Source organism: Panthera leo, chromosome C2 (genome assembly GCF_018350215.1).
Source record: "Panthera leo isolate Ple1 chromosome C2, P.leo_Ple1_pat1.1, whole genome shotgun sequence".
Taxonomy (NCBI): Eukaryota; Metazoa; Chordata; class Mammalia; order Carnivora; family Felidae; genus Panthera; species Panthera leo.
Window position 1 is genome coordinate 45,795,576 of NC_056687.1, and position 28,000 is coordinate 45,823,575.

A 28,000-nucleotide genomic window follows, 5' to 3' on the forward strand; every position below is an offset into this window, starting at 1 on the left:
AGATTTTTATGGAGCCAGTGAGGCTCTTTAAAGAAGTTGTTTCTTCCAAAGAACAAAGCCAGGTAAATGACATTCAAATTTCAATGATACATTTATTGGAGTTGTACCTTTTCTACCACACTGGATTAAAGTTTGTCAAAAGTACGGTTTTGTTACTTTCTGAGACATCTACTTCATCTGCCATTCTTTCCTCCATGTGCCTCTGTAATACACATGGCCAACCAACTTCCTGAAACAGGGAGGTCTCACATCGTTAGGTAAGGACAGTTGTAAAGACAGCTGCTGTAGAACCATTCCCAGGCTGCTGACTGAAAGCAACAGAAGCTGCCTAGCACATAAATGTTTGCTCCTCCTCTTCTCATACGTATGTAACAGATGGTCCATTCTCAATTCTGGAAAGGCACTAGACTACCTGGATCAAGCATTCTGTCCAGAGGGATAACACCAGATTTTCCTTTTCCTCATCTGTAGGAAGTCTCAGGTTCTTGACAGAAACAGCTGGATGGCCCCAAATTTGCTTCAGTGCATCCATATGTGATAAAGGAAAGCGAAGTCCATGAGACTGAAAAAGGACAAACCATTTAGGTAAAAAATGTACTTTCATAAAAAAAACTTCTATAGTTATCAGTACATCATTTTTGATAACCTTAAAATTAGGTAACCTACAGAACTGGCCAATTCCCATATAAAAATTTAGACTTTATGAAAGGCATCCTAGTTTATATAATAGTCTTTTGCACTGCTTCATATTTATTACATTACACATTTCCTTCAAGGCTGCAAGTTCCAGCTAGTATCTTTTAAAGCTGGTATATGTACATCACAGAACTGTCTGGCTTCATCATCCCCATGCAAGGGCTTTGTCAATTGTGTGAAACGTTAAGCCCATGCTGCGATCATAAAAAAGCACATCACCCATAAATCAAAGGTAACACGTTCTTCCCAGCCACCACCAAATCACAGGAAAGACATTTTAGGTTGGAACGGACCTCTGTTTCCTCATTTCCCATCATGTGTGTCTCTCTCCTGTTCTTTAAGGAATGATAGATGTAAATCATCTTTTCCTGAGTTTCGTCCTTTAAAAGAAAAAAGGGGAGGGGTGGGTTAAGTTGTCAACAATAAAATAGGAGGTGACTACTAGGAGTGTTTTCCAATAATGAAATTCAACACCCAGAATACTGTAAAGAATCTTTTTGACACAAAATGATTATATACAAGGTATATATTATAATTAGATTACTATTTGTATATAACAAATAGGCACTTTTTAAAGAGTGTAGCTGGTAGAACATCATCAGAAATGGGGTTTAATTAAAAAACAAATGTTTACATATCAACTTATCAATGAAACACGTTTGTTCCTTTGATCCTAACAGCACAGTTTTATGTCAGAATTTGACATTCCCAGTTATAGATAAGCTGACAATTTATGAACACCATGGAGCAAATATTACCAGCCACAGGAGCTATAAAAACTTCCAATTACAGTAGCCTCCCAAATAGTCCCAACTTCCCTTCCTATCCATCCTACACGGGGGTTTATCATCCTAATCAGAACCCTCACTCATTCCTGGTCACCTCTTACATCAGGGACAAAGACCTTGGCCTGATACAGAATGTCTCAAACTGATTATCAGAATAACTAGGATTTTTTTTTTTTTTTTAAATAGGAATACAAGAGTGTATACTTCTGAGGTTTTTTTTCCTGTGTGTTTTATAAATCAGTCCTCTCCAGGTCTGGCCATGATGGCTGTGACAGTCTGGTTATAGACACACCTAGCTGCCCCACACTCTCATCTCCCTCCAATCATTTATGGAGTACCTATCAAGATAGCGAATTAAAAGGAAGAGGGGGAAGTCATAGGGCAGGGGATGGTGTCCAGGGAGCTTTACTAATAAATACAGAAGCTCCAACCCAGAGCAGATGAAGCCCAGGAATTTAAAACTTCTAAAACTTTTCCAGTTGGTTGTGCCTCCGACTCTTGATTTCAGCTCAGCTCATGATCTCACAACAGTGAGATCAAGCCCTGAATCAGCATGCCCAGCATGGAGCCTGCTTAAGATTCTCCTCCTCTCTCTTTGCCCCTCCCCCACTGGCACTCACTCTCCAAAAAAAAATTCCAATAGAGTCAAGGATCAGTTAGCCGGTTTTGGCAACCATAGGATTAGGTGACAAGGTTACGGAATGTCAACTTTCTTCTCCATGATCTACAAGATAGAGATTTTTTGAGAAGAAACCTTCACAAAGCCATATGTAATGATAGATTTGGACAACATTCAGGAGGGGAGAGGGACTGAGGGAGGTGCATGAACAAGGGTCTGCAGTTATCTGAGCAAGAGCAGTATGGCCTGAGACCAGGCAATAATCCCCACATGAGGGGAATAAAGGAGAATCTGTGGGGATGAGGGCAAGCCCCAAACGTCCAACAGGCAGGCCTCTCTGGCCCAGTGAGATGTAAGCACCATCTGATTGATGTAAAGCCAGGGCACAAAGTTATGAGGACAGATGCATGAGGGGTAAAGGCAGGGGCCGTTTGTTAATTTGATAACCTGAGGCCCGTGACAGAAATGTTCTGAGAAAACAGGAAACCTCCTCCCCTCTGTATACTCACAGACTGATCCTGATGCAGCCCTACTGTGAGGATGGTGTGGTCTTTAAACTGCAGTCTCACTGTGCTGTCCAACCTTGGTAACTGTCCACCTAGAAGACCCATAGGGAGAAAGACAACCTTCACAAGAGGAAACCCAGGCTGAATCTTGTCTGTGGGTAAAATCTAAGTGTGGGGTACCCTCCAACTCAAGTATTGGCTTACCCTATATCTATAATGATACTGAAATATAGTTTACATCCTTATGGAGCTCATTCTTCCAGTGCAGATGTTTAACAGATCAGTAACGATAGATGGTTAAGCATATTAAATAGATGTATACAATACCATGGAAGCATGACAACTGTCACAATAGGGCCACCGTGCCTTCTGCATACAACACTCCCTTCCCCAGTTTCTGTCCTCTGCCTCTTGCTCTACACGTGGACCCTGAAAGGACTGCGTTCAAACCGCACCATCTCACCAACTAGTTGTATAATCATAGCAAATTATTCTATCCATGTAGGTCAAGCATAAGATCATAAAAGCCAGCTAATAAAATTCACAGAAATAAAAAAATAGTCCTTTCCCAAGTTAGATTTAACTTAGTGAAAAAGTAGCCACTAAAAACAGACTAATCTTACAGGGTCATCTGGTTAAAGAGTCTCGAAAGAACAGAGCCTTATGGACGATAATGGCTAAGACAAGGAAAACCTTAGAGAAGATATTCCGTGCCATAAGCTGATACTCAGAAAATGGTTCTATAAAGATGAAATACATGCTGAAAAAAATCTGTTTTGAATAGGACCAAACTAATTCTAAACTTCCCCTAAAGACTGTACTAAAAATATAAATTGAATCAATGTTAGAGGCAACCTTATAGACTATTTCAGTGGTTCTCAACTATGATAAATAAGGTTTTAATAAAAATTAGTAAAAATGAGACTCTTACTCCATGGAGAAAGCACCAAGCAGCCCGAGATTGGGCCTGGAGCTCACAGCCACGTGTCGGTGCTCTGCTGAACACAGTCCCCCTGAACACCAACAGTAAGCAAGGCCCCTCCTCTGAGAGAGCCAGACTAAAACAGGACCGCTCCACAATCATGTCAGAACTCAGGCAAAAGCAAGAACTTTGTCCAAACCTCCAAAAGGACCACAGGTCCCCATCCTGCTAATCTGGGAAGCAGATCCCATTTTACTAATTCCAACTTCAGCTTCCTTTCACTCCTCCTGCCTATAGAAGACCCAATTAGACTCCCTATTTTCTGACAGTATCCAACTCAGAGCAAAGCCCCACTCTCTTAACCCTCCTAAAAAATCACCTAACCAGAGCCCAAATCCTATAAAGCCTTCCAACACTCTTTTACTGAGATGCCCCACAACCCTCAACAGTGTGTGGTCTTCCCAGTTGCAACCTAAACCCATTTGTCCCCCTGCAGGAGTGCCATACTGATGATACGCTATCACCATCTATCCACAAGTGTTAGGTCATTTGCAGCCTAAACCTGTCCCAAAGTAGTCACATGGGACTTAGGGAAAGTTGGTGACCACCTTGGGCATTCTTAAATTTCACCTGCTGGTGGCAACATTTTACCCATCCCTGAGTTCATCTTGTTGGAATTAGTTCAGTGTTCAAGTTATTAAAACTTCCTGAAGATGATGAGTACCAGAGGACCCATAAATACACCTATTTTTCACCCACAATCACAGGGCTCTTTCTCCCCAACATGCTCGGAGGCAGGATGCCTACAGGTACAGCATGTCCTATCCAAACATAACACGCCAAAGACAGATCCAGATCCACCTTACCAGCTTCTTGGGGCACCTGGGTGGCTCATTGGTTAAGTGATGGACTTTCGATTTTGGCTCAGGTCATGATCTCACGCTTTGTGAGATGGAGCCCAACATTGGGCTCTGCACTGACAGCATGGAGCCTGCCTGGGATTTTCTCTCTCCCTCTCTCTCAAATAAACTTTAAGATGCTTCTTACTTTCCATCTTCCCAAAGAGGAGCCCACCCAGGAAAGCCTCAAAATATCCCACATCAGCCCAACCACCTAGAAGAAAAGCAAAAGCTCCACCTGGCGTTGAAAACTCTGATCCGTCTCCCATATGGTAAGGGGGGAGTCTGTTCATAACAAAATCCTTCTTCATGTCTGCTGAAAGCAGCTCTTTGGTGCCCTCCAGGCGGTCTGCAAGGGTCCTCAGAAAGCCACTTAATCTTGTTGCAACCGCTGTGGCTTCCACCTGCTGGAAAGAGAAGTGAGTGCTGGCCCAAACTCCAACAAGACTTACTGCCCACGTCCTGGTCTCCAAAGTAGTACACTGAGCATAATCACCCAGTACAGACGAAGATCCATGACGCTTCTGGGGGTATGGGGCAGGGGACAACCAGTGTGTTTAAGAATACCCCATTATTTCCTTGTAACCACTATTCATCATAAGCTGCCTTTTGTTAGCCAAAACAAGATCAATTGTCAGGATTTTGCCTAGAAAGAGGGATCCCTAGAAATATGGTGCAGTCTCAGCTCTGCCTTTAGGAAAGCCAACTCATCATCCTGAGGTGACTGCTTCAGACAGTGAAAGTAACCTTTGCTCAACTTAGCACTAATTCAGTCACCTGAAAACTAGCCTAACAGTGCTGCTGTTTCAAACATAAAACAAGGATGCAGAGGAAAGCCAGGAATACCCAAGTACCCCAAGGATCTCCTGTGGGTCTCTCCTAACTAATCATGTGCAATCAATCTATGGCTCTCCTAGCCACATGTCTTACTTATTCAACCACTTATTCAGCCAGCGTCCTCACAGCGCCTGCTACTGCCACCGTGACATATGGAAAGAGGGCTGTCTGCACAACACCCTAGGCTCTTTGGGTCCCACGTCCCGTGCGGCACGACCCTCCTCTGCAAACCTCCCAGCTCTGCCGTCAGCCCAGGAGACAAGCTTGACTCCTGTGGGAGGAAGGATCCTGGGGTCCCTCCGAGGGGGACGACGGCTTCCGCCGGCCTGGGCTGCCACTCCCCCCACCCGCCTTCACTCCTCACCAGGAGCAGCTGCCGGGGTATGCCAGCCCGGAACTCCAGATCTTCCTTTGCGGTGTCAAACACAAGCCCCGACATGGTGTCCAAAAGGAAATCTCCCCATGAACTGCAACATGCACCAAAAAAGAAAACAGACCACACACGGAATTTACAAAAAACACTGATTTCGAGAGTAAATCCCAAAGCTACAAAGGGCATTCCAACTTCCTTCCCTTCCCCAGGCATCGTGAGTTTAATTAATTTGACATTACTCAGCACAAAAAACTTTAAAAGACCTTCATCAATCACACATCTTCTCTCCCCCGCCTTTCCCAGACACTCACGTGGAAAGTTAAAAGTGGGAAGCTAGACTTTATTCACAATTTTTCCTAAAGATACCACACAATCATATACAGTCTAAGTGGGAAGTTCAAGGGACCAATATTTTATAATGTCTTCAACTATAACACAAGTGTCTATGAGAGGAGCTTTGTAGGAGATTTTAACAATTATAGGACATAAAAAATGTTTATGTTCAAAAACTACAAAAGAAATACATTTAGGGTAACCGTAAGATCCCTAGACTGTGTAATCATCTGAACTGTTAGACGCTACATTTTCCTTTTTCCCTTGTAACAGAGGGGCACTCTTCCCCAGTAAAATATCCAACATCAACAATTTTAAAATAGTCAACTTGCAACTTGTTGAAACTCTAGCAGTGGTTTACTGGGATAGAAGGGTAGAATCCAATGGCCAAAAATAACATTTAGGGATGAGCATCGGTGTTCAATTACCTGTGCTTTCTCTGGGGCATTTACCACTGGCTCACTCCCAAATGTGTGCCACTGTAAGAAATGCTCTGTGGGGTTGCTCTCTTTAAACATTTCTTAGCTGTTTAAAATTTTCCTCAGTGTCACCAGATTTCAAATTGCTGGCTACGCGCAAAATGGAAATTCACAGTATGACTTTTGCTTCTCACCCACTAAGCAAAATTAACACTTTTATGCTTCCCTTCCGGAAAAGTGGCAAACGAAGACAAAAGCCACATCAGAGACACTTTCCCTAAGATGTCCACCCTTTGGCATCTTTACCACTTTATAACTTCACGTTACACCCAACCTCACAGATCTGACTGCGTGAACCTCCTCCTGGAGATTTTTCACCAGCACAAAAATAAGCTCCTTTTGCAAGGCCATAGGTGAAATCATGTGGCAGTAGCTCATGAAGAGATTAACTGCAGCTAACCAGAGCTCTGTGCTCTTTTCAGAGTCAGAATGGATGTTGGGCCTTTCCAGAATTTGAGGTTAATAACTCTTGAGGGGTTCACTTTGGTAAAATAGCCAAACCAACCTGCTGCTGTCCCACAGAGGTCCCAAAAATTCCCAAAAAAGCTACCCTTAAGAGGTGTTAGGAAAAGGCCCTGAAATCCTCACCCTGCCACAGTGCCTTCAAGAGTACTAGGACCAAAGCACAGGGACATCTCTGGGGAGCAATGGTTCTTGAGTTAAATTTGTCCCATTCTAGCCCCAGCACCACCGATAAAGGCTCAGGTCAGAGTCTGACCTACACACGTCAGTCATGGTGTCCATCCACATCCCCAGCTGACCAAAGACATGGGTGGGACCCAGGGAAGAGCCCACTAGCTCTTCACTCTTGGAACTAGGAAACAGTTTAGCAAAAGTAAAAGCTATTAAGTCCACTGAGATACAGGGAGGTCAGACAAGAAACCTAATAATGGCTTATGGTGAGTCAATGTTATGAGTGAACAGAAGATGAGGAAAGACAACAAAGTACGTGAAAAACCAATTACTAGGAAACCAGTCGGGGCCAGTAAGTGAAATGCAAAAGACAGAGAATCACAGAAAGGGGGATGAGCTGAGTAACATTAATGGCGGGACACCAGAAGCTACATGGACATTCATGGTGCCAAACTGGCTGTCAAGGCCCAGAGGTACTTTGTACCCACACTGAACTTCAGGTTCTGGCCTCCCTGTGGCTGGCTCTTTCCACTTCCTACAATCTCACTCCCTCAATTGTCCCCGCTCTTCTTAAGCTGGCCTTGGTGACTTTCTGTTCCCGGCCATGCCCAAGAATCTGCCTAGCCACAGTGACAAAGGCATTTTTCATAAGCTTTGGCCTTCTATTTGTGGGCAAGGACTGCACTAACTTTAGGCCAGGCTCCAGCAAGTTCCTCTGAGCAGCCACTCAAACGCAGGGGTTAATTTCACCCAGAAAACCCAGATGAGGAAGTAGAAGTACCTTACTAACTTGTTTTGCAAGTTATGGCTTTGAAGGTAGGAGGGGACTTGGCTGTCCGTCAGGACTAGAATGCCTCTCCTACTTTGACCTTCTGACCCACCTCTACTTACTCATCCTTTGAGACTCACTCAGCTTGGGTGTCAAGTCATTTCTGAAGCCTGCCTAGATGCCCCAGCTTGGCAAAATGCATTCCTCTACACTGCAAGAGTTCCCCCTGCAGACCCATGATGGAATCTGCCCCGACTTCCAGACTGCAAGTTCTCTCAAAGACCCTTCAGTAACAGGCCTGCATTCCCAGCAACTAGCACAGCGGCTGGTGCCTGCAGGCTGCGATACAGTAATGACTTTCAAGGAGGTCTGGACTACTAGCAAGGTTGCTGCTGTTCAGAAATCACTCACAGGGAGGGCGCTTCTGCCCGGGTCCTGTGAGGAGGCACTCACCGAAATGGAACACAGTTTTAATTAGAACTGTTTTCAGCACATGTGAGTTTAGGTCTTACTGTTCCAGACTTCCTCTCCTACATAACTTCATGAACTTTTATAAAAGACAGAAACCTTAAAAGAGATCCAGAGGTTTCAGTGGACACGAGGTTTCTGTTTGGGGTGATGAAATGTTTTGGAAACAGATAGTGGTGATGCTTACACAACAGTGTGAATGTAATTACTGTCACCAAATTGTACACTTAAAAATGGTTACAGTGGCATATACTACGTTGTAAATATTTTACTGCAATAAAAGATTTTTAAAAAGAGACAGACTACCAGTCCAGCCTGGCATCATTAACACTGCCACACCCACAACTATGGTTCTTTCATCCCAAATTTGCGAGTCTTCGTTGGGTAAATCCCAATGTTCATGGCGTTCCCAGAAGGAATCCCCAACGGGGCGATGGCAGGGAGAAGACTCTAAAGGAGTATGGAGTTAGCAAGGAAGCCTGAATGAAACCCCTGAGATTGGATAAGGAGGACAGTAGTGGCCAACTCCCTCATTCCCTTCTGTGTGTGGTTGCCCCGGGCCGCAACTTGAGCTGCCCTGGGACACGAGGCTGAGAAGAGGGTCATACTTGTTCTGGTAGGTGCTGATGGTCACGTGAGTAGAGTGGGCCAGACCTGGAGGAGTGTCCGCTTGATGAATAGTCCCTCTGGGGAAGTACAGGAAATCACCCGGCTAAAGGAAGAAAAAGAAAAGGGAGGAGGGAGTTAATAAGGAGGAGGTCTTCTCAATCCTCTGTCTTGAAGAAACAAAAATAGGCTCTGAGTTTCAGTTCTCCCTTCTAGAAACCTTCTACTTACTGATTCATGGGGTGGTCTGTATGCTGGGCTCCTGGGGTCCCATTAGTCTAGCTTCACTGTGCCTGTGAGTCTGTCACTGTGAACCCCAGTCCTGAGAGGCTTTCAGTACCTGAAGTCCCCTTCTTTATTCACAGCCAAGACCAGTTACACTTGAAACTGCCCCATCCCAATCCAGGGATCAAGCAGGTGACCTCCTGTGTCTGGGAAGCCTGCACCCTTCCTCTCCACCCTCTGAAGGGTCCAGCAGTCAAGAGTAGAAGCGTTAGAGTCATACAGACGTTGCCATTTACTGGCGAGGAACCTCAGAAAATTATTTAACCCACCAAAGTCTCAGTTCCTTCACCTGTAAAATGGAGGCAATGGCCCAAAATTCACAGACTTATTTTCAGGATTAAAGGAGATGCCATATCCAGAGCTCTTGGAACAGTGATAGGCAGATGGTTGTACCGTAAGTACTATTTTACCTGCCACTCCCCCATCAACCATCAGGAAGTTTGTGAGCTCTTCCAGGGAGGGTCGAGGTCCATCGTGTGTCCTCCAGAACCTGAACTCCCAAAGCATCAGGTGTATAATAGAGGCTCAATGAATGTTTGGATGACTAGATGAAAAACCATGTAACCCTTCCCTTGAACCTAAAAACTAGATGGAACTGAAGATCAGTCCCCCTCTTGGGCAGGTGAGCCGCCTCCATCCTGTCCTAGGACTCGCCCAAGCCAGGGGACAGAAATATCCTTCCTAAATCACTCCTGAAGCTACTTCCTCCCCAATCCCACCCAGACGAGAAACATTCCATATAGCAGTTGCCTAAGGAGGAGAGGCAATCCTGATAGCCGCTTGCCTCCCATCTGCAACACGGGAAGCAGTCTGACTCTGGTTAAGAGCCCAGGAGGTGTGGTTCAAGAGACAGCAGATAAAAAGACAAACAAACCAAAAACCTTTCCTTAACGCTAAGATTTTCCTTTGAAAGAAACAGTATACAATTAAATATATTCATAAGGGCTCTCTTAGGGGCTCATTCACCCTGAAGGACACCAAACTGACAGGGAAATTACCACTTGAAGCAAATGCTTGACTCACAATTACAGCTATCATTTGCTCAGTGTCTCTGCACCACCCTCCAAATGAGACCTTCATTCATTCATTCATTCATTCATTCATTCATTTATTCATCCCACAAACATTTGGTTAACCCCTCTCCATCCTCCTCCCACACCAGGCAAGATGCGAGGCACTGGGGTTAGAGCATTAAACAAAGACCTGCCCCTTTGTAGTTCATTTGAGATGAGAGCAAACATTTAAGAAGAGAGAAGAGACAATGAATACAAGAAAAACACTCGAGTGGGGCGAGGCAGAAAATAAAGCAGTAAATAATGTCAAGCAGTGGTAAGTGCAATGAAGACAAAGAAGCAGAAGACAGACATGAATGATGCATATGGAGGTGGTGGGCAGGGTGTGCCTGGGGTAAGAGATGCCACTGTTATCCAGGATGGGCGCTAAAACCTCACTCTGCTAGACTGACATTTCAATTGAGACTTTAGAGAATGAGCAAGCTAGCCAAGTGACTACCTGGGCCAAAAGGATTCCAGGCAGGGGGAAGAGCAAGGGCAAAGGTCCTGAGGTTAAAATTGTGCTTGGGTCCATGTGGCAGGAGAGCAGTGAGGGTGGAAATGATGGGAAGTGAAGTGAGAAGGCAGCAGAGGGGCTGGATTACAGGACCTTCTGGCCTGTTTTAAAGACTTTGGCTTTTACTCTGGATTTAATAGAAAGCTACTGTAGATCTGGGCAAAGGGTACAATGGATCTCAAAAGATCATTATGGTCATGTCAGAAAAGCCTGCAAAGGGGATATCAGATACGAGGCTTTTGTATAAATCCACATCCAAGGGTTTTATCCTGAACAAGCAGGAAAATGTGTCACATTTACAGGAAAGAAGGCTGGGGACAGCAGGAAATGGGAGTTTGCTTTGCAGAATACTAAGTTTGTGGCACCTTTTATCTTTCCAGTAGAGACATTAAGTAGGCAGTTGGATAGGAGTTTAGAGATGTGGGCTAAAGACAGGACATAGCATTGCAAATACATCAGTCTAAAGGGAATTTATTTTTAAATTTTTTTTTAATGTTTATTTGTGAGAGAGAGAGAGAGACAGTGTGAGTGGGGGAGGGGCAGAGAGACAGGGAGACACAGAATCCGAAACAGGCTCCAGGCTCTGAGCTGTCAGCGCAGAGCCCGATGCGGGGCTCGAACTCACGAACTGTGAGATCATGACCTGAGCCGAAGTCGGACGCTTACCGAGTGAGCCACCCAGGGGCCCCAATTTATTTATTTTTAAATGTTTTATTTTTGAGAGAGAGCAAGTGGGGAGTTGCAGAGAGGGAGGGGACAGAGGATCCAAAGCAGGCTCCTCACTGAGAGCAGAGAGCCAGATGCGGGGTTTGAACCCACAAACCGTGAGGTCATGACCTGACCTGAAGTCTCAGCCCCTCTAGAGGGAATTTAAAACCATGGGAGTGGGTATGGATTGAGGAAAGAGGTCCAGGAAATAAACCTTGGCACCCTAACTTTCAGAGGTGCAAAGACTGAAGAAAAAACAGCCAAAGAGAATGAAGAGGAAGAGCCAGTAAGCAGGAAAGAGAAGCAAAAGAGGCTGGCATCCTAGAACCCCAGTGAGGAAGGTGGGAGTGAACCACTGTGTCCAATGAGGCTGACAGGAGGCTGTTAAGATGGGGACTCAGAGGGGGGCACCTGGGTGGTTCAGTCGGTTAAGCGTCCAACTTCGGCTCAGGTCACGATCTCATGGTTTGTGGGTTCGAGCCCCATCAGGCTCTACACTAACAATGCGAAGCCTCCTTGGGATTCTCTCCCTCTCCCTCTCTCTCTGCCCCTCCCCTGATCATGCTATCTCTAGCTCAGAATAAATACAACTTTAAAAAAAGGAATGATGGGAACTCGGAGGCAAGCACTGTACTTGACAACGTGGTGGCCCCTGGTAACCTTGGGGAGACTGGTCCTGGAGCAAGTCTGGGGGCGGGGGCGGGAGCCTCCTGGGAGGTGTTCCCAGGAGCAGGAGAGAAGACTGGGCAGGGTCCCTTAAGATGTCTGTGGCCTAATCCCCGGCATCTATGAATATAGATGATATGAATAGGCTGTGAATGGAATTAAAGTTGCTGAGAGGGAAATTATCCTGGATTATCCAGGCAGGTACGACGTAATCACAAGGATCCCTAAAAGTAGAAGATGGTACAGGAGGAGAGAACCAAAGAGATGTCAGCATGAGAAAGACTGGGCTCTATGTTCCTGGCTTTGCAGATGGAGGAAGGGCTGTGAGCCAAGGAATGCAGGAGGTCTCTAAAAGCTAGAAAAAGCATGGAAATGGATTCTCCCCTAGAGTCTCTGGAAGGAACAGTCTTGCCAATACCTGATTTCAGCCAAGGAAAACCAAATCCCTTCTGGACTGATGAACCGCAGAACTAAATGTGTGTTGTTTTAAGCCACTGAATTTGTGGGAATTTGTGGTAATTTGATAAGCAGTAATAAATGTACTGACATACAGCCGTCTCTTCCAAGGAGTTTCATTGTAAAGGAGGCATCAAAACCTATCCTTCCAGGGCACCTGGATGGCTCAGTTGGTTAAGCATCCGACTTTGGCTCAGGTCATGTTCTCACAGTTCTTGAGTTTAACCCCCACATCAGGCTCTGCGCTGACAGCTCAGAGACTGGAGCCTGCTTCAGATTCTGTGTCTCCCTCTCTCTCTGCCCCTCCCCGCTCACACTCTCTCTCAAAAATAAACAAATATTAAAAAAAACAAAAAACAAAAAACTTCAGTTCTTGCAACTTACAAGGTAAATATTATGCTCTCATTTTCAATAAAGGAGAAACTGAGACTGACATAAACAACTTGCCCAAGAACACATAGCTCTTAAGCGACCACAGCTACATTCAAAACCAGGCGTGTCAGGCCCCAAAACCACAGAGTGGTGCTTCCATCACAGGGGTGGTCTTCATCCCAAGACCCCAGGTGTGATGACCTTCGTCGTGGCCTTCATGCCCACCCCACCCAGAATGACTCAGCTTTTCTGTTTCATATACTAAGCATTTATGCCAAGATTTCATTTGAGGATCTTCGGTGGTTTAAAATTCACATGTATATAAATGTGCAATTGAGAAAAAACCCTACGGTACCTGATGCTTGCCTTTCTCCTCCTAGGAGACTCAGGGCTGCTCTTAATGAATGGAGATCCTCATGAGTGTGACCAATGGGCATCCCTCCATGACATCCCGGCCTCCCAGCACTGCCTCACAGAACCCACATCATCTATACCTGAAGACCACTATAAAGACTAACTTTCTTGGGCAGGACCAGTTGGCTGTCATCAAGCTAAGGAACTCAGCCTGGGCCTCAGAGACCATGGATAGCTTAATCTTTCCCTAAAAATAATCAACCAAGAGCCTATTAAACATGCTTCATGGAGAGCAAGGGTTGGTGAACTCTTTTTGTAAAGGGCTCCATGGTAAACATTGGTTCATGGGCCATGTGGTCTCTGTGGCAACCAGCCAACTCTATGGGTGCAATGTGAATGGAGCCCTAGACAATAAATAAGGAATACATATGGTTGTGTGCCGGTAAACTTTATAAAAACAGGCAGCAGGCCATTATTTCTGGCCCATGTGCCATGGTCTGCTGACCAAGAACTTAAAAAAATGATACCTTTATTGTGTCTATTCAAATCTCCTGTAATATAAGCACACATCAAAAAAGGAGATTGCTTCTCCTAGGTACAGGCAGGCAGGAAGACTCTTTAAAATCAAGAAAGGTCCATAAGGCATTGAGTAATTATAACTAGTGATAAATTCAAGACACAAGAAATGCAAAAACAGTAACTATATACATCAAGTTGGTAGAATCTCTGGAATGGTTTGAGCTAACTATGGTATCTTAATTCAATATGTAAAGTTGAATTAAGGACCTATTCTCATCCCTCTAAGATTTTTTTCTCAGCAATCTCACCTGCTAGGGATTGGCTACAAGTCCACCCAGGCTAACTGCTCAAAGACAGACTCTTTCTGTAGCAAGATGCCGGCGAGCCTGCCGCCATGATCAAGCCACCTGGCTTCCTGGAGTAAGATTCCTTAAGACCTTTCATTATTACTATTCTTCTGGTGGCTACACATGCAGGGGGAGGGAGGGGGAGTGCAGAGAGGGTCTACTGTACAATCAGGAGGAGAGTGGGTCATGCTAGCATTCTACCAACAAAAAAACTAAGAAGCTCCTGGCTGTGCTCTGCCTGAGCAAGCTACAGCCCAGTCCTGACTGCTCTCTTAGATTTGGTGAAGCTGCCCCAGGCCAAACCTTCCACTTCTAAGCCAGTAGTCACTGAGCTCAAAATCCATTCCTGTGGAACTTGGATTATATTTGAAGACAGGTTGTTTGGAAAATGAATGTAACATTTCCTCAGCTCAGTTCTACACACGCAAACACCAAGTCTCCTTTACAAGCTGCACGTGCTCGAGTGAGAGCCACCCTCCCCCCTCCCACGTTCTTGCGCGTATTCTGAGGACCATCACACAAACACTAAACCCCACACCTGAACTTGTCTCACGAGCAGCTCCCGTGATAGAGGTCCCGTACCTTCAACGTGAACTCATGTGTCGGCCTCCCAATCCTGTCCTCGGCCTCCACGCTGTACTCTCGTGCCAGGGGCACAGTGGGGTGGTAAAGGCACCAGTGTTTCTCTCCCTCCAGCTGCAGGATGAAAACCTACAGAGAGCCACAGGACCTGGGAATGTCAGCTTCCGGACAACTCATGAGGCAAAGCGGTGCTAGGGTATTAGCCCCGCCAAGGGCTTCGATGAATTACACATTCCAGATGGAAAATAAAAATGAGAGATTAGTGTTGCATTTCACTCTACACTTGAATAAAAGTTACCACTACTGCTTTTCACTTTTAAAAAAACAGGTCATCGTGAATCTTGATACTGGAAGGATATTCATTCTTTTCAGTGTAATAAAGCCTCACTGGGCTCTTTATATCCCACTATCTCCTTCCTTCAAGTCTTCTATCAGACAACAAAGCCCATAATCTCTGAGGGAAAAGCCAAGTTTTAGAAATTACTCATGGTGCCTAAAATCCTGAATATCATCCTTGGCAGATAGGAAAACATCAAGTTTTTTATTCTTCATTCAGCCAAAGATATCTTAAAGCTCTGTTTAAAATATTAAAAACAAAATCAAAAACTTTTGGGAAATGTATTGCTATCAAATTGCCTTCAGAGGGGGGAAAAAGGAGACTTTTTACTAATAACTGTATTAGTATAAAAATAAAAGTACAAAATGCCCAAGCCAAAGAGTTACCTTTTTTGGCAGCCACATGAGAGTGAAGCAATACTTGTCAAGGTGCCAGTGTTTAAGTGAGACCATGACCTTCATTCAAGCTGCCCCAAGATTTTCACAAATGGAAAAAATTATCCATTTTTGGCAGCTCCAGAAAAAGGACAAAATGAAAGCAGATGTAAAGATTACTTGTGACCTCACTTTATTAAAACCCTTATGCTGTGAAATTACAGAAAAAGCCACTCATGCTTTTCTGTGGACAGATTCAATAAATACCTGTTTTGTAGGGATATGTAGCTCTTTATATTAGTAAGGCTGGAAACCATCTCTCCTGTTTGAGAATGAGCAGGAAGCCAGTTTGGTGGGATTAATTTGGCCCAACATCTAGGTGAGGTCAGGATCTCTAAGACCACACAGCAAGAAGGGCAGAGAGCTGAACTGAACCCTGACAGCTAACCCAGGCCCCAAGAGAACAATTTTCTTCCTCTTACCTCGACATCATCATAATGGGGTGGGAGGCCCTGGGATCCTGCAGGGGTTATGTATACATTCGAGCCAACCAAGGAGCCAAAGTAGCATTCTAGCTTCTCCTGGATCCTCCAAAGCTCATCCTGAAAAAGAAAGGAGGATAGAAGAGGTGAAAAGTATATTAGAAATAAGAGGAAAGACACATTCTTACTCACTTAGCAAGTCTTTATGCTGCAGCTATTATGTTCCACATACCCAAGAATTCAGCAGTGAAAGAGCCAACGCCTGTGCCCTGGAGAATCTTCCATCCTGGTGCAGACCAGCACAGACAAACAAGAAACTGGCAAAGCAGGCAATCAAGAGTCATGCAGGATTTTAAGCAGGACAATGACATGATCTAATTTATGTTAAAAAAAAATTTTTTTTAATCTTTATTCACTTTTGAGAGACAGAGCCTGAGTGGAGGAAGGGCACAGAGAGAGGGGAGACACAGAATCTCAAGCAGGCTCCAGGCTCTGAGCTGTCAGCACAGAGCCCGACGTGGGGCTTGAACCCACGAACCATGAAATCATGACCTGAGCCGAAGTCGGACGCTTCCCAACTGAGCCACTCAGGTGCCCCCTACTTTACATTTTTAAAAGCTCACTCTGGCTGGTATGTGGAGAATGGCCTGGAGAAAAGCAAGAGAGATCGGTCTGGAAGCTACTAAGGCAGTCGCCCAGGCCAGAGATGACCAGGGTGGTGGGGGAGAAGCAGAGAGGGGCAGATGCACCCTGGAAGCAGCACTGGCAGGGCCAAGTACAGTGGGCTGGTGGAAGGGGAAGACTATTCAAACCCTCCTGGCTTTGGATGGGCAATTAGTGCCTGGTTCCACTTATTGAAATAGTAAAGACTTATTAGAGAATAAGTTTTTTTGCAGGGGTGAAAGGGGAGATGTGTGCAGGCAGAGTTATACATTGGTTCCAGAGAGAGACAGACACAGAGAGAGAAAGAGAGAATATGAATCCTGATTTTCCCAAGCAGATGAGAAGGGAAGCCACATGGTTATTAGCACTTTCTCTATTCCAAGCCCTGTTTCTAAGGGCTTTTACATATACTGGTTATATATGTCCCCAACAACCCTGTCTCTCTCATAAGGTGAGCACTATCATCCTTCCTGGTTTACAGATGAGGAAACTGAAGCATGAGAACACACAGCTACTAGATGACGTGGCCAGGATTTAAATCCAGGCAGCCTGGCTTGAGCACTTTAACCATGGCTCCATATTGCCTCTTTTGGAATTATCTTAAGGAAAACACAGGTCACCTACAAGGATTCTAATGGACATTCAAGACCCCAAGTCTCAAGTGTATGAACGTACAGTGCCTGACACACAACAGACACTAAAATGTTTTTTTTTTTTTAATTTATTTATTTGCCTATTTTTGAGAGAAAGAATGCATGAGCATGAGTGTGCCCACAATCAGGGGAGGGGCAGAGGGACAATCCCAAGCTGGCTCCACTCTGGCAGCGGCAGCCCCATGTGGGACTCGAACTCACAAACCATGAGATCATGACCTAAGCTGAAACCAAGAGTTGGACACTTAGCCAATTGAGCCACTCTGGTGCCCCGCTAAAATGCATTTTTAAAAATCTGGTGAATAAACCAATAACCACAGCTTAGGAATCAATCCTACCATTTGACTGAAAAAGGACCTACAGTATTAAAAGTTTCAAGTGGAAAAGAATTAGGTCACTATAAAAAAAGCTTTGGGAGACATCTTTATAAAGACTACTGGGCTACTCTATTTATAGATCTCAAGGGTTCTACTTAACACAGGAAGAATAATTTAATGGCTTCTGAATAGCTCCAAAGAGTTAAGAGAGCTCCCAAGAAGCCTAATTTATACCAGGGAGGGGCCAGCAGGACCTGGTTCTGTAATTACATTTATACGGTGACTGAAACCATTAGAAAACCAAAGCTTCTCTTTCTAATGGCTTGAGAGGTATCTCAGGACCATGTAGGTGACTTTATGGTTCCCAGCCCAAGCATCTGGGTCTATAATTGATACGTATATGTCTCCTTTCTTGTTAAAGGTTACAAAAATCCTAGCAATTGCACAATTTTCCTATTTCTCCTGAACCTTTAGCTTCTGAATCTGCCAAGTATAGCCTAGTAGAAAGAGATCAGGACAAAGCACCTCAATCCAAGATGCAGTTACAAACTAAATGAGTTTCGCTTCTTTATTTGTAAAACGAGGACTCCACCTCCTTCCCCCAAGGTTGTTGGGGAACAGCATAAAACAACTTACCTGCAAACTTATTTACATTGCCTCACCAACACTGACTCAGGCACAAACAAGGCTCTTTTGAAACCAGTCTTCTTTAATTCAGGACTCGCAACTATGCCTGGAGCTGCCCAGGAGGGCCCCAGAGCAGCGAAAAGGGAAGGTGGCAGCCTCGCCCCTTGCTGGGGACAACCTCCTCTCTCCACTGACCTACTCACAAAATCGAAACTGAATGCAATTGCTAAGACCAGAGAAGCTCACGGGTACACCTAGAGAAAAGCAAAAACACACACACCAAAGCCCTACTACATTTCAAATAACATCTTTAAAAGTATGGTATGAAACTGCCTCAAATTTGGAGTCGGAAGTGCTTACATGGCAGTTACGAAAAAGTCACATCTCTGAACCTGTTTTTTTTTCACATGTAAGATGCAGACCACAATGAATGCTCTATTTTAAATGTCTGTTAGAAGGTTCAAGTGAACACGTGTATTTGGTAAACTCACCCAGACCTTTGACATATGGATTACCCAAAGCAGGAGTGGAAACAACTTATGGCTTTCTGATTCCTCCTTATTCACCTCCAGACCAACTAGAATAATAAGTTGTGCACATACTGAGACCCCAAAAAACAAGGCACTAACTGTCCACTAAACAGTCTCCCAACCTAGCTACTGACAAACCATCTCTAGACTTTTTCAATCCTGATATTAACATGCACATTCCTAAATATATAACACTAGTCCTTCTCAGAAAATATTTAGAACCCAGATTCTACTATAAGAGGATGAGCTCCCACAGCTCCTATAGGTCTCTCTACTGGTGGAAAGAGAAAAGGCAGGGTGCAACCCAGTCTATCCTGGGAGCTGAGTTTAGACTGAGAAAGCTCATCCTTCCCACTTTCATAAACCTGGCCAAAGAACAGAGTCAACGGGGCAAAGCAAGTACAAGTGTTTGGCCCACCTGGAATCAGAGAGGAGAAATGTACAGGACTTAAGAGATGAGCAGAGAAAAGCCAAAGATAATTCTAATGTACAGATATGACAGCCACTAAGGACACCATACATATGCCAAATAATAACTTTGTACTGGTTTGTGACCCAATCACATACAATCAACTTCACTGACCTTTTATGTTCATAGTTATTAGATGTCTAAAACACACATTTTTTTAAAGTTTTTATTTTTTTTCAATATATGAAATTTATTGTCAAATTGGTTTCCATACAACACCCAGTGCTCATCTCAAAAGGTGCCCTCCTCCACCTTTTGGGATGAGCACTGAGTGTTTTATGGAAACCAATTTGACAATAAACTTCATATATTGAAAAAAAAAAAAAAAGGTGCCCTCCTCAATACCCATCACCCACCCTCCTCGCCCTCCCACCCCCATCAACCCTCAGTTTGTTCTCAGGTTTTAAGAGTCTCTTATGCTTTGGCTCTCTCCCACTCTAACCTCTTTTTTTTTTTTTCCTTCCCCTCCCCCATGGGTTTCTATTAAGTTTCTCAGGATCCACATAAGAGTGAAAACATATGGTATCTGTCTTTCTCAGTATGGCTTATTTCACTTAGCATCACACTCTCCAGTTCCATCCACGTTGCTACAAAGGGCCATATTTCATTCTTTCTCATTGCCACGTAGTACTCCATTGTGTATATAAACCACAATGCTTTATCCATTCATCAGTTGATGGACATTTAGGCTCTTTCCATAATTTGGCTATTGTTGGGGCGCCTGGGTGGCTCAGTAGGTTAAGCGGCCGACTTCGGCTCAGGTCACCATCTCGCAGTCCGTGAGTTCAAGCCCCGCGTCGGGCTCTGTGCTGACAGCTCAGAGCCTGGAGCCTGTTTCAGATTCTGTGTCTCCCTCTCTCTCTGCCCCTCCCCCACTCATGCTCTGTCTCTCTCTGTCTCAAAAATAAATAAACGTTAAAAAAAATTAAAAAAAAAATAATTTGGCTATTGTTGAGAGTGCTGCTATAAACATTGGGATACAAGTGCCCCTATGCATCAGTACTCCTGTATCCCTTGGGTAAATTCCTAGCAGTGCTACTGCTGGGTCATAGAGTACGTCTATTTTTAATTTTTTGAGGAACCTCCACACTGTTCTCCAGAGTGGCTGCACCAGTTTGCATTCCCACCAACAGTGCAAGAGGGTTCCCATTTCTCCACATCCTCTCCAGCATCTATAGTCTCCTGATTTGTTCATTTTGGCCACTCTGACTGGCGTGAGGTGATATCTGAGTGTGGTAAAACACACATTTTAAGAAGTGTTGCTTCTAACCAAGAGAAGAGTCAAGGACTAGCTAAGAGAGAAGCACTGTGGTGTCCACATTTCCTGAACACAAATCATGACTTGGTCTGGCAAGTGATTTATAAGTTCTTTTTGGGTGTTTGGGCCAAAAGGTTGGCAACCTAGGGACATTTCAACTTCTTATGATTGCATGAGATGGAATATCTGAAATTAGGACTTGTACTGAAACATCTAAGAGTACTTACCCTTTCTCCAGAGCAGAAACAGGTTCAAGATCCTTTATGTAGACAGCAAAATACATTCACTAGATTTGGCCAATGGGCTCTAACAAAGCAACTGAGTTCAATCATAGAAAACATTACTGGTAACTGATGACAAAGTCCCAGGAGCCATCACACAGCCAGAATCCTCAACATGGAGCCTTAGGAACCACTCTCCTTCTCCTCCCATGCTGCCATTTTGGTTCAGCCATGGATCACAAAAGGGAATTTCTGAACTCAGAATACTCCCTCAATCCTTCTGGGCCACCTGTCATGTAAAGATTTCAAACCTCTACAGAAGCAGATAAGCTATGACTGCATTTTATAAAGCAGAAACTGAGCAGAAAGGAGGCCAAGTATTTCTCAAATGTTAACCACTGATACAGAATAAAAAGTTAGCCAGTCTCCCAGACTTGCAAATCACAGCTACCCTCCATCTATGACTGTCTCCCCAGGAACAGTTCTAAGACCCAGCTCCTCAATGCCACCTAAGCAGCTGTTAATAAGGGTGAAGTCTCTTTCTTGAACATGCATCCGGTCCTTGATCCGGTCACAGCTGTAAAGCCTCTACTTAGCTGGAATGTCAGCAGTAAAGGCAAGTAACTTCAAGAAGAAAATGATCACCTCGACACTATCACGCCTTATATTATAATGACATTTAATTACAATTTAATTTATAATGACCAAATAGAAAGGTCTACCATATACCAAAACATAAAACAGCCCACAGAACACGCTCCTGAAGGGGTAATAATTTATAAACTTGCAATAGAGTTTTTGCAGTGTGATGACATCTAATCATGTCCACCTGAGTTGTTGGGAGATTCCAATGGTTTAGCCAAAAGATAACACAGGGTCTCCTAATTTGGAATGCATTTAAAGAGCAAACAGGAGGTATCTCTTCTCAGACTGGCAGGTTCATCACAGGTTCACCCCTGAGCTGACCTGTGGCCAAATGTTAGCACTTTAATACATTTAACGATTCCATAATAGGGAGAACCTGTTACCTTAAATCTCTGAGGTTGGTGAAACTGAATTGTTGCCCTTTTCTGATCAAAATCTTTTCTCAGTTGAAGAAAGTGCACTTTGCCATCTTTATTTAAAACTTTCTTCTTCCCATTGACACACCGGCAGACATTTATGTCTCTTCCATAGTACATACCCCGGCTGCATAGACTCTTCAGATCTGACAGCCTGAACAGGGACCGGTAATATGTAGCCACTGCAGGGTCATCTCTCTGAATAAGAAGGGGCTTCTTCTCCCAGAATTCCCTGAAAAAAGTCTCTGTCTTGATGGGCGAGATTAAACTTTCAAACAGATCACTGGGGCTTTCAAAATTTAAAATAGAGGAGGGTCCACCAGCTGCCTCTATCTTCACCTGCTTGCAGGGAACAGACCCCTCTTCCTTCCCATTCCCTGTGGGCTTTGCTTTCTTCGGCATCGTTCTGTCTTCAAGACAAAGCAGTGACGAGGTGCACCTACCAGAGAACAAAGCACACGTGGTTAGGTTCACCAGGAGTTCTAGCAGTGGCAGATGGCACACACACAACTCGTGTGACCATGCCACCTTCATGAGCACTTGTAAGTCAAAGCCCTTTCCTCCAGGATGGGATACAGCCTTAATCCAACACCACATCATCCAAGAGAGGATTCAGCCTCAAACACCACTCAGATTACATATTCATCTAAAGGAAAGCATTTTTTTTTCTCGGGCATAGGCACTAAATCGTTAAAGTCACCATTTGTTTGTTAGGAGCTATAATGATCCCAAATTAAATGGTTCAGCCACCTAAGCAGTTCCTAGTCACAGTTTTAGCCTGTGGCCGTTGACACAGCAGTCTAAAATCTTCTTGACTTTGGCTTCAATCAGCACCAGGTCCCAAATCTAATTAGACGCACTCTTGAGTTACAGGCACCCGCCTCGAGAACTACCAACAGGGGCTCACCGCCAGGTGCTCCTTACCACAGCACCACCCCCAACTGTTAGGAAGGCAGCCCAGGTGCCCTGGGCCAGTGTCACCTGGTGGCTGGAACAAGAACCTGCTGCTCCCAAGTCTTCCTCACCACATGAACCTCCGCACTTTTGATTCCCAGCTTTTTCCTGAAAACTGCTACTTTATGAGAAAACCCGCCCCCATTAAAAAAACCAAACGAGTTCGAGACTACAAAGTAAAGGCTGAAGACAGTTATGCCCCATTTTTAAAAAGCTTTAACTTTTAAACTAAGACACAATACCAACATCACCTAGACATCGCCTTCTAGAACTGCCTTCTGCATTTCTAACAAGCTCCCGGGTAACAATGCTTTTGCTGGTCCATGGAACACATCTGAGGAGTGACAATCCCAAGCCCTGCCAAGCCTCTCTCAGAACTGTCCCCAAACCACAACTACTGTCACACTTACAATAATGCAGGTGTTCTTCACCTGGGGTTCAAGAATGGTATTTCAAATTACATGAATTTTCAGAAACTGTAAGATCCTATTTCAAACTGTGTGTCTACATCTCTCTATATAAATATATATTTGGGTGCGGGCACATTGTGCTCACCTGATTCTTAAAGAAGGGCTAAGAACCACTGCACTTATAAAGAACGATTTTTCCCAGAGACCAATAACCTATTTATAGATATCACAGTTTTCTATTTTGTACTGCTAGCAAAATTTTAAGAACACTGTTTTCTGCCCTTTTGTTATTATAACTAAGCTGTATTTCAGCTACACTGTGGACTAAGTGGAATTAGTGGTCTGGCCTGGCAAGTAAGCACCTGGAACACTGTTACACATTGCAACAATTTACAAATGAACCTTTGGAATGCAACCCAAATATAAACTGAACAATTCAGGAAGTGGAAACATCAAAATATACAACTCTAGTGCCCTCATTTTAGCTGCTAAACTTTTGTACAGCTCAGATCAAGTGCCTTTGGTAGGTCACATAGGACAGAAGTGGAAAACAAGTACAAATGGATGGACGGAGGTGGAAAACAAGTACAAACTGATGTACGGAGGTGGAAAACAAGTACAAACTGACCCTAAAAGCTTGCACTGGAGGACTGAAGGCTTAAGCTAAGAAAAAAACAAACTTTGGTGTTGGCTATGTCACCAACGAGACATTTTCTGAAAATGTTCTGCACACCTTTTAAGCTTCCCAGCCAGTGTGATTTTTCAATTAAAGAATCAAGCCTCCCATGAACAAACGTATTGCTAATACTTGGAACACAGATGTGATGCAGAAATGCAAGGAGACATGAAGACACAGTAAAAAGCACAGCTCGGAGACATGAAGACACAGTAAAAAGCACAGCTCGTGCAGAAGACTTACCAGCCATCCTTTGAAAGGCCCAACTATAGCTAAGGTCTGAGAACTCAGATTTCAGGAGCATTCCACCACCTTTAACTGATAAGAGTGACTCACTCTGCCTTAATTGTTTGCACAATGTGGTTTATAATGAACACCTGTTTTCCTTCTCAGAGTCTGGAATTTTGGTAGGTGCCAGGCAGAGGGTGCCTATGTGGTCAGTCCCCAATAAAAACCCTGAGTTCTGAGTGTCTGATGAGCTTCTCTGGCTGGCAACATTTCACACGAGTTGTCACAACTAGTTGCTGGGCCAATTAAGCACCTGGTCTTTTGCTATAATAAATCAGCAAGTCCTAGTAGATCACTGAACCGAGGGATGGTCTTAGAGATCCCCCCAACACATTGCTCACTATTTTTAAAGTGTTAAATTGGGGGCACCTGGGTGGCTCAGTTGGTTAAGCATCTGACTTCAGCTCAGGTCATGATCTGCTAATGAGTTCGAACCCAGCATCGAGCTCTGTGCTGTCAGCATGGAGCCCGCTTAGGATCCTCTTTCCCCCCACTCTGCCCCTCCCCTGCTTGCACTCACTCTCTCTCTCTCTCAAAAATAAGTAAACATTAAAAAAAAAAGGGTTAAATTGGTTCAGAAGGTTTGTTACCATTAAGGTACCCTATAATGAAAACATAATTTCATATTCAGCCACACATCTCTTATCTCTCACAATTGGTCAGTTTAAAATTTATTTAAGGGATGTGGACAGCAGGAAGATGCTGCTGAAAGGCCTTTCTTTAAGCCTACCTAAGCCAAAAAAAATCACTTAAAGCATTTTTCCTATCTACGATCACTAACATAATAAACCCAGCACTGCATAACAAATGTTTTTGTTAGAATCTATATTTCACTATTTATACTGCCAAAAGTTGCATCATTTCTTGTCTGCCTTCATATTGAAATGATTTAAGGTTCAGTTAATTGGAACCTGGCTTAGAGATTACTGGGCAAATAAACTATTTCTCTGATTCTCACACTACCCATATTGTAAGACAACCATTCTTTTTAATAGCTTTGGGGAGTGGAGAACAGATGACATACCCTATCACATTAAACATGTAAAAATTTTAGTATGCATCACAATTTCAGAAAAAGTAAAAAAGCATATCTTAGAATCTAAGAAATTTAGGGGCACCCGGGTGGCTCAGCAGTTGAGTATCTGACTTCAGCTCAGGTCATGATCTCACACAGCTCGTGACTTCAAGCCCCACGTAGAGCTCTGTGCTGATAGCTCAGAGCCTGGAGGCTGCTTCAGATCCTGTGTCTCCCTCTCTCTCCGCCCCTCTCCCACTCGCTTGCTCACTCTCTCACACACACAAATATAAATAAACATTAAAAAAACTGTTTTCTAAAGTATCTAAGAAATATAGTAATGAGACAAGGAAAACCTTTGTCTAGAAAAGTAAAGCCAATACCGTCCAGCCCAGAAACCTCACAGACCACCCAAACAGAAGTTTAGAGTAAATATTTTTATAAAGCTACAGGAAAAAAAGCAGCCTTTAAAAAAGCAATTAGTGGCTTTTAAAAAAAAGCAACTGGCCTGGGTAGCTCAGTTGGTTCAGTGTTCCACTTCGGCTCAGGTATGATCTCACTTGCGTGAGTTCGAGTCCTATGTCGGGTTCTGTGCTGACAGCTCAGAGCCTGGAGCCTGCTTCTGATTCTGTATCTCTCTCTCTCTCTCTCTCTCTCTGCCCCTCACCCACTCACACTCTGTCTCTCTCTTTCAAAAATAAACAAACATTAACTTAAAAAAAAAAGCAATTGGTATCATTTAACAATTTATACAAATATCAAATCATGGTATACACCTGAAACTGTTATATATCTATTATTCCAATTTTTAAAAAAACAAATGTTTCCAATCTGAGTTGACTATAAGCATTAGTGTAAAAAAAGTCACGGTTCATATTTTACTAGCTGCCCACAGATTAAAAAAAAAAACAAAACACCAACTGATCTGAACTTTGAAGGATTAAAACTCTACAATAAAATCCACTGATATCCATTTTACAGCCAATAAATATAAACCGAGCCTTTATATCCTTAAGTGTCCTAACCTTCTTTTCTGTAGTAATATTCACCAACAAAAAGTCAACACAGCTTCGTCTGGGGAACAGCCATCTGCACGGTCCCAGAGCCTAGCACAGAACGGGGCACATAGGTCCCCAAGAAATGTTTGCTGAATGAATTATCCTCCTTTTTCATCGTCTATATATATTAGAGAAAAATCCTCAAAAGCCTTACACAAAACAGAGTTGGGAGGAAAAGTTTATTCAAAGGGGATAATTCTGATGGCAGCTGTAGCTTGGGTATTCAACCGCACTGTCAGAGCTGAAAGGCAAATTAGCCTGCAGTGGTTATTACCAACCAGAGGGAGGTATGTCTCTACAGTCTTCAGAGCAGTGCTTTTTACTGTGTAGTCACCAGAAATACTTGTTCACCTGCACATTTCTGGGCTCCCTATCAAGCCTACTAGATTAAGCACTTCTTGTGCTGGGTCCTAAAAATCTACATTAACACAGGAAATATTCCATTGGAATTTTAGATCCATTAACATTAGTCAAATTCTGCTCAATTAAACACACACACCTGACAGAAATATTACCTGTAAGGAGGTTGCCTCGGCTGACCTAAAATATTTTTTTTAGGTTTATTTGTTTATTGAGGGAGAGAGGGAGAGAGAGAATCGCAAGCAGGCTCCACACTGTCAGCATGGAGCCAAATGGGGGGCTTGAACCCACTAACCCTGGGATCATAAACTGGGCCAAAACCAAGAGTCAGATGCTTAACCCACTGAGCAACCCAGCCCACCCTGACCTAAAATATTCCTTTTCTGCCTAACAGAAATGTTCATCCGGAGGGAAAACTCGTTCTCCTGTTGACCTAATGCTGTGATTGGCAGTTACCCTTTTAGTCCTATTTTAAAAAGAAAATAGATTACAACACCTCCGTGTCTTGTGGTAAGCACGATGTTACGAAGGATGAGGCCAGAGAGGCAAAAACTATCCAAGCGATGGTGGCAGAGGCTGGATAAGTCAGGCTCCTCCATTTAAACGTGAGTCCACGGAAATCAATGGCCTGGCGCCGAATTTACAGCTCATCAGTGGACTCCCAGGCCCCTGCTTCCTGAACACGCAGTGAGCAAGCCGGCCTCACGAACCTGTTGGACAACCCACTGTCGGGCTGCCGAACTAGTAACACTTGCTGAGTGAACTGGCAGAGGGGTCTGTAATTTTAAAGTCAGGCTGGGACCAGACAGCCGCGACGCCCCCGCCCCGTAGCCCGGGCTGCAGGGCTCCCAGCAGTAAAGCCTGTCTCTTAGGCCCGACCTGACGCCAGAGGCACAACCCACGTGGAGGCCGCGCTCCCCGGCGGGCGTCACCCTCCCGGCGGAGCCTCCAAACTTTCCGCGCGCTCGTCCCAGTCTCCAGACCACCGGCGGCCCACGTGGGCCACTCAGGGTGCTCAAGCCATTCGTGACCCTACTCCCGCATCCGGGCAGCAGCAGACCCGACGTGTCCTCCCTGCCCCGGTCCCCGGGATCATGGACCGCGTCGGCGCGCGTCCCCGGTCCCAAAAGCACCAGCGCCCCCAGGCCGCCCCGGCCGCTCTGAGGGTCCCGGGGACTGGGCTCTCAGGCCACCCGCCAGGCCCTACCCGCACCAGCGCTCGGAGGCCCAACAGGACGTGCACGACCCCGCCCCCGGCGGCGCGGGGTAGCCGGCGAACACCGCTCCACTCACCCTGCTCGGCCTGTTGCGCGCGGCCGCGAGCGGGCGGGGCAGCGGCTGGGGGCGGGGCGGGGCGGGGCAGCGTGCGCACGCTGGGGGGCGGCCCGCTCCGGCTCCTGCCTGAGCTCCGGCTCCCGCTCCGGCTCCACCCCGCGCCAGGCCGCGGGTAGTAGGTGCTTC

General features: G+C 44.7%; 1 protein-coding gene and 1 long non-coding RNA gene across 6 annotated transcripts; both read right to left on the reverse strand.

Annotated features, from left to right (window-relative positions):
* Positions 1-72: 72 nt before the first annotated feature.
* RIOX2 (ribosomal oxygenase 2) lies at positions 73-27,877 on the reverse strand. Of its 5 annotated transcripts, none has more exons than XM_042954300.1 (10): positions 27,833-27,877; positions 21,746-22,217; positions 15,980-16,099; positions 14,787-14,915; positions 8,931-9,034; positions 5,632-5,734; positions 4,669-4,837; positions 2,613-2,701; positions 990-1,076; positions 73-562 (listed from the first exon to the last, which is right to left on the reverse strand). In XM_042954300.1, exons 2-10 carry the CDS (start codon positions 22,178-22,180, stop codon positions 404-406), a joined length of 1,395 nt encoding a protein of 464 aa, XP_042810234.1. In that variant the 5' UTR covers positions 22,181-22,217; positions 27,833-27,877; the 3' UTR covers positions 73-403. The 5 variants fall into 5 exon arrangements, with proteins under 5 accessions (XP_042810234.1, XP_042810233.1, XP_042810236.1 ...); XM_042954299.1 differs by lacking the exon at positions 27,833-27,877 and adding an exon at positions 27,753-27,822; XM_042954302.1 differs by lacking the exon at positions 27,833-27,877 and adding an exon at positions 27,747-27,819 and having other exon boundaries at positions 4,669-4,834.
* Positions 14,937-15,966, reverse strand: LOC122229198. The gene is made up of 3 exons (XR_006206966.1): positions 15,765-15,966; positions 15,510-15,636; positions 14,937-15,001 (listed from the first exon to the last, which is right to left on the reverse strand). It is a non-coding gene; the product is annotated as an uncharacterized LOC122229198 (long non-coding RNA).
* Positions 27,878-28,000: the final 123 nt, after the last annotated feature.

Excerpts from the sequence above, each read along its gene's own strand:
- RIOX2 (XM_042954300.1), bottom strand. The coding sequence starts at position 22,180 with ATGCCGAAGAAAGCAAAGCCCACAGGGAATGGGAAGGAAGAGGGGTCT. Across the intron at positions 14,916-15,979 it reads CCCATTATGATGATGTCGAG|GTTTTCATCCTGCAGCTGGA; the intron begins GTAAGAGGAAGA and ends GGCTCTCTGTAG. Across the intron at positions 1,077-2,612 it reads GGCTGCATCAGGATCAGTCT|GACGAAACTCAGGAAAAGAT; the intron begins GTGAGTATACAG and ends TTTCTTTTAAAG.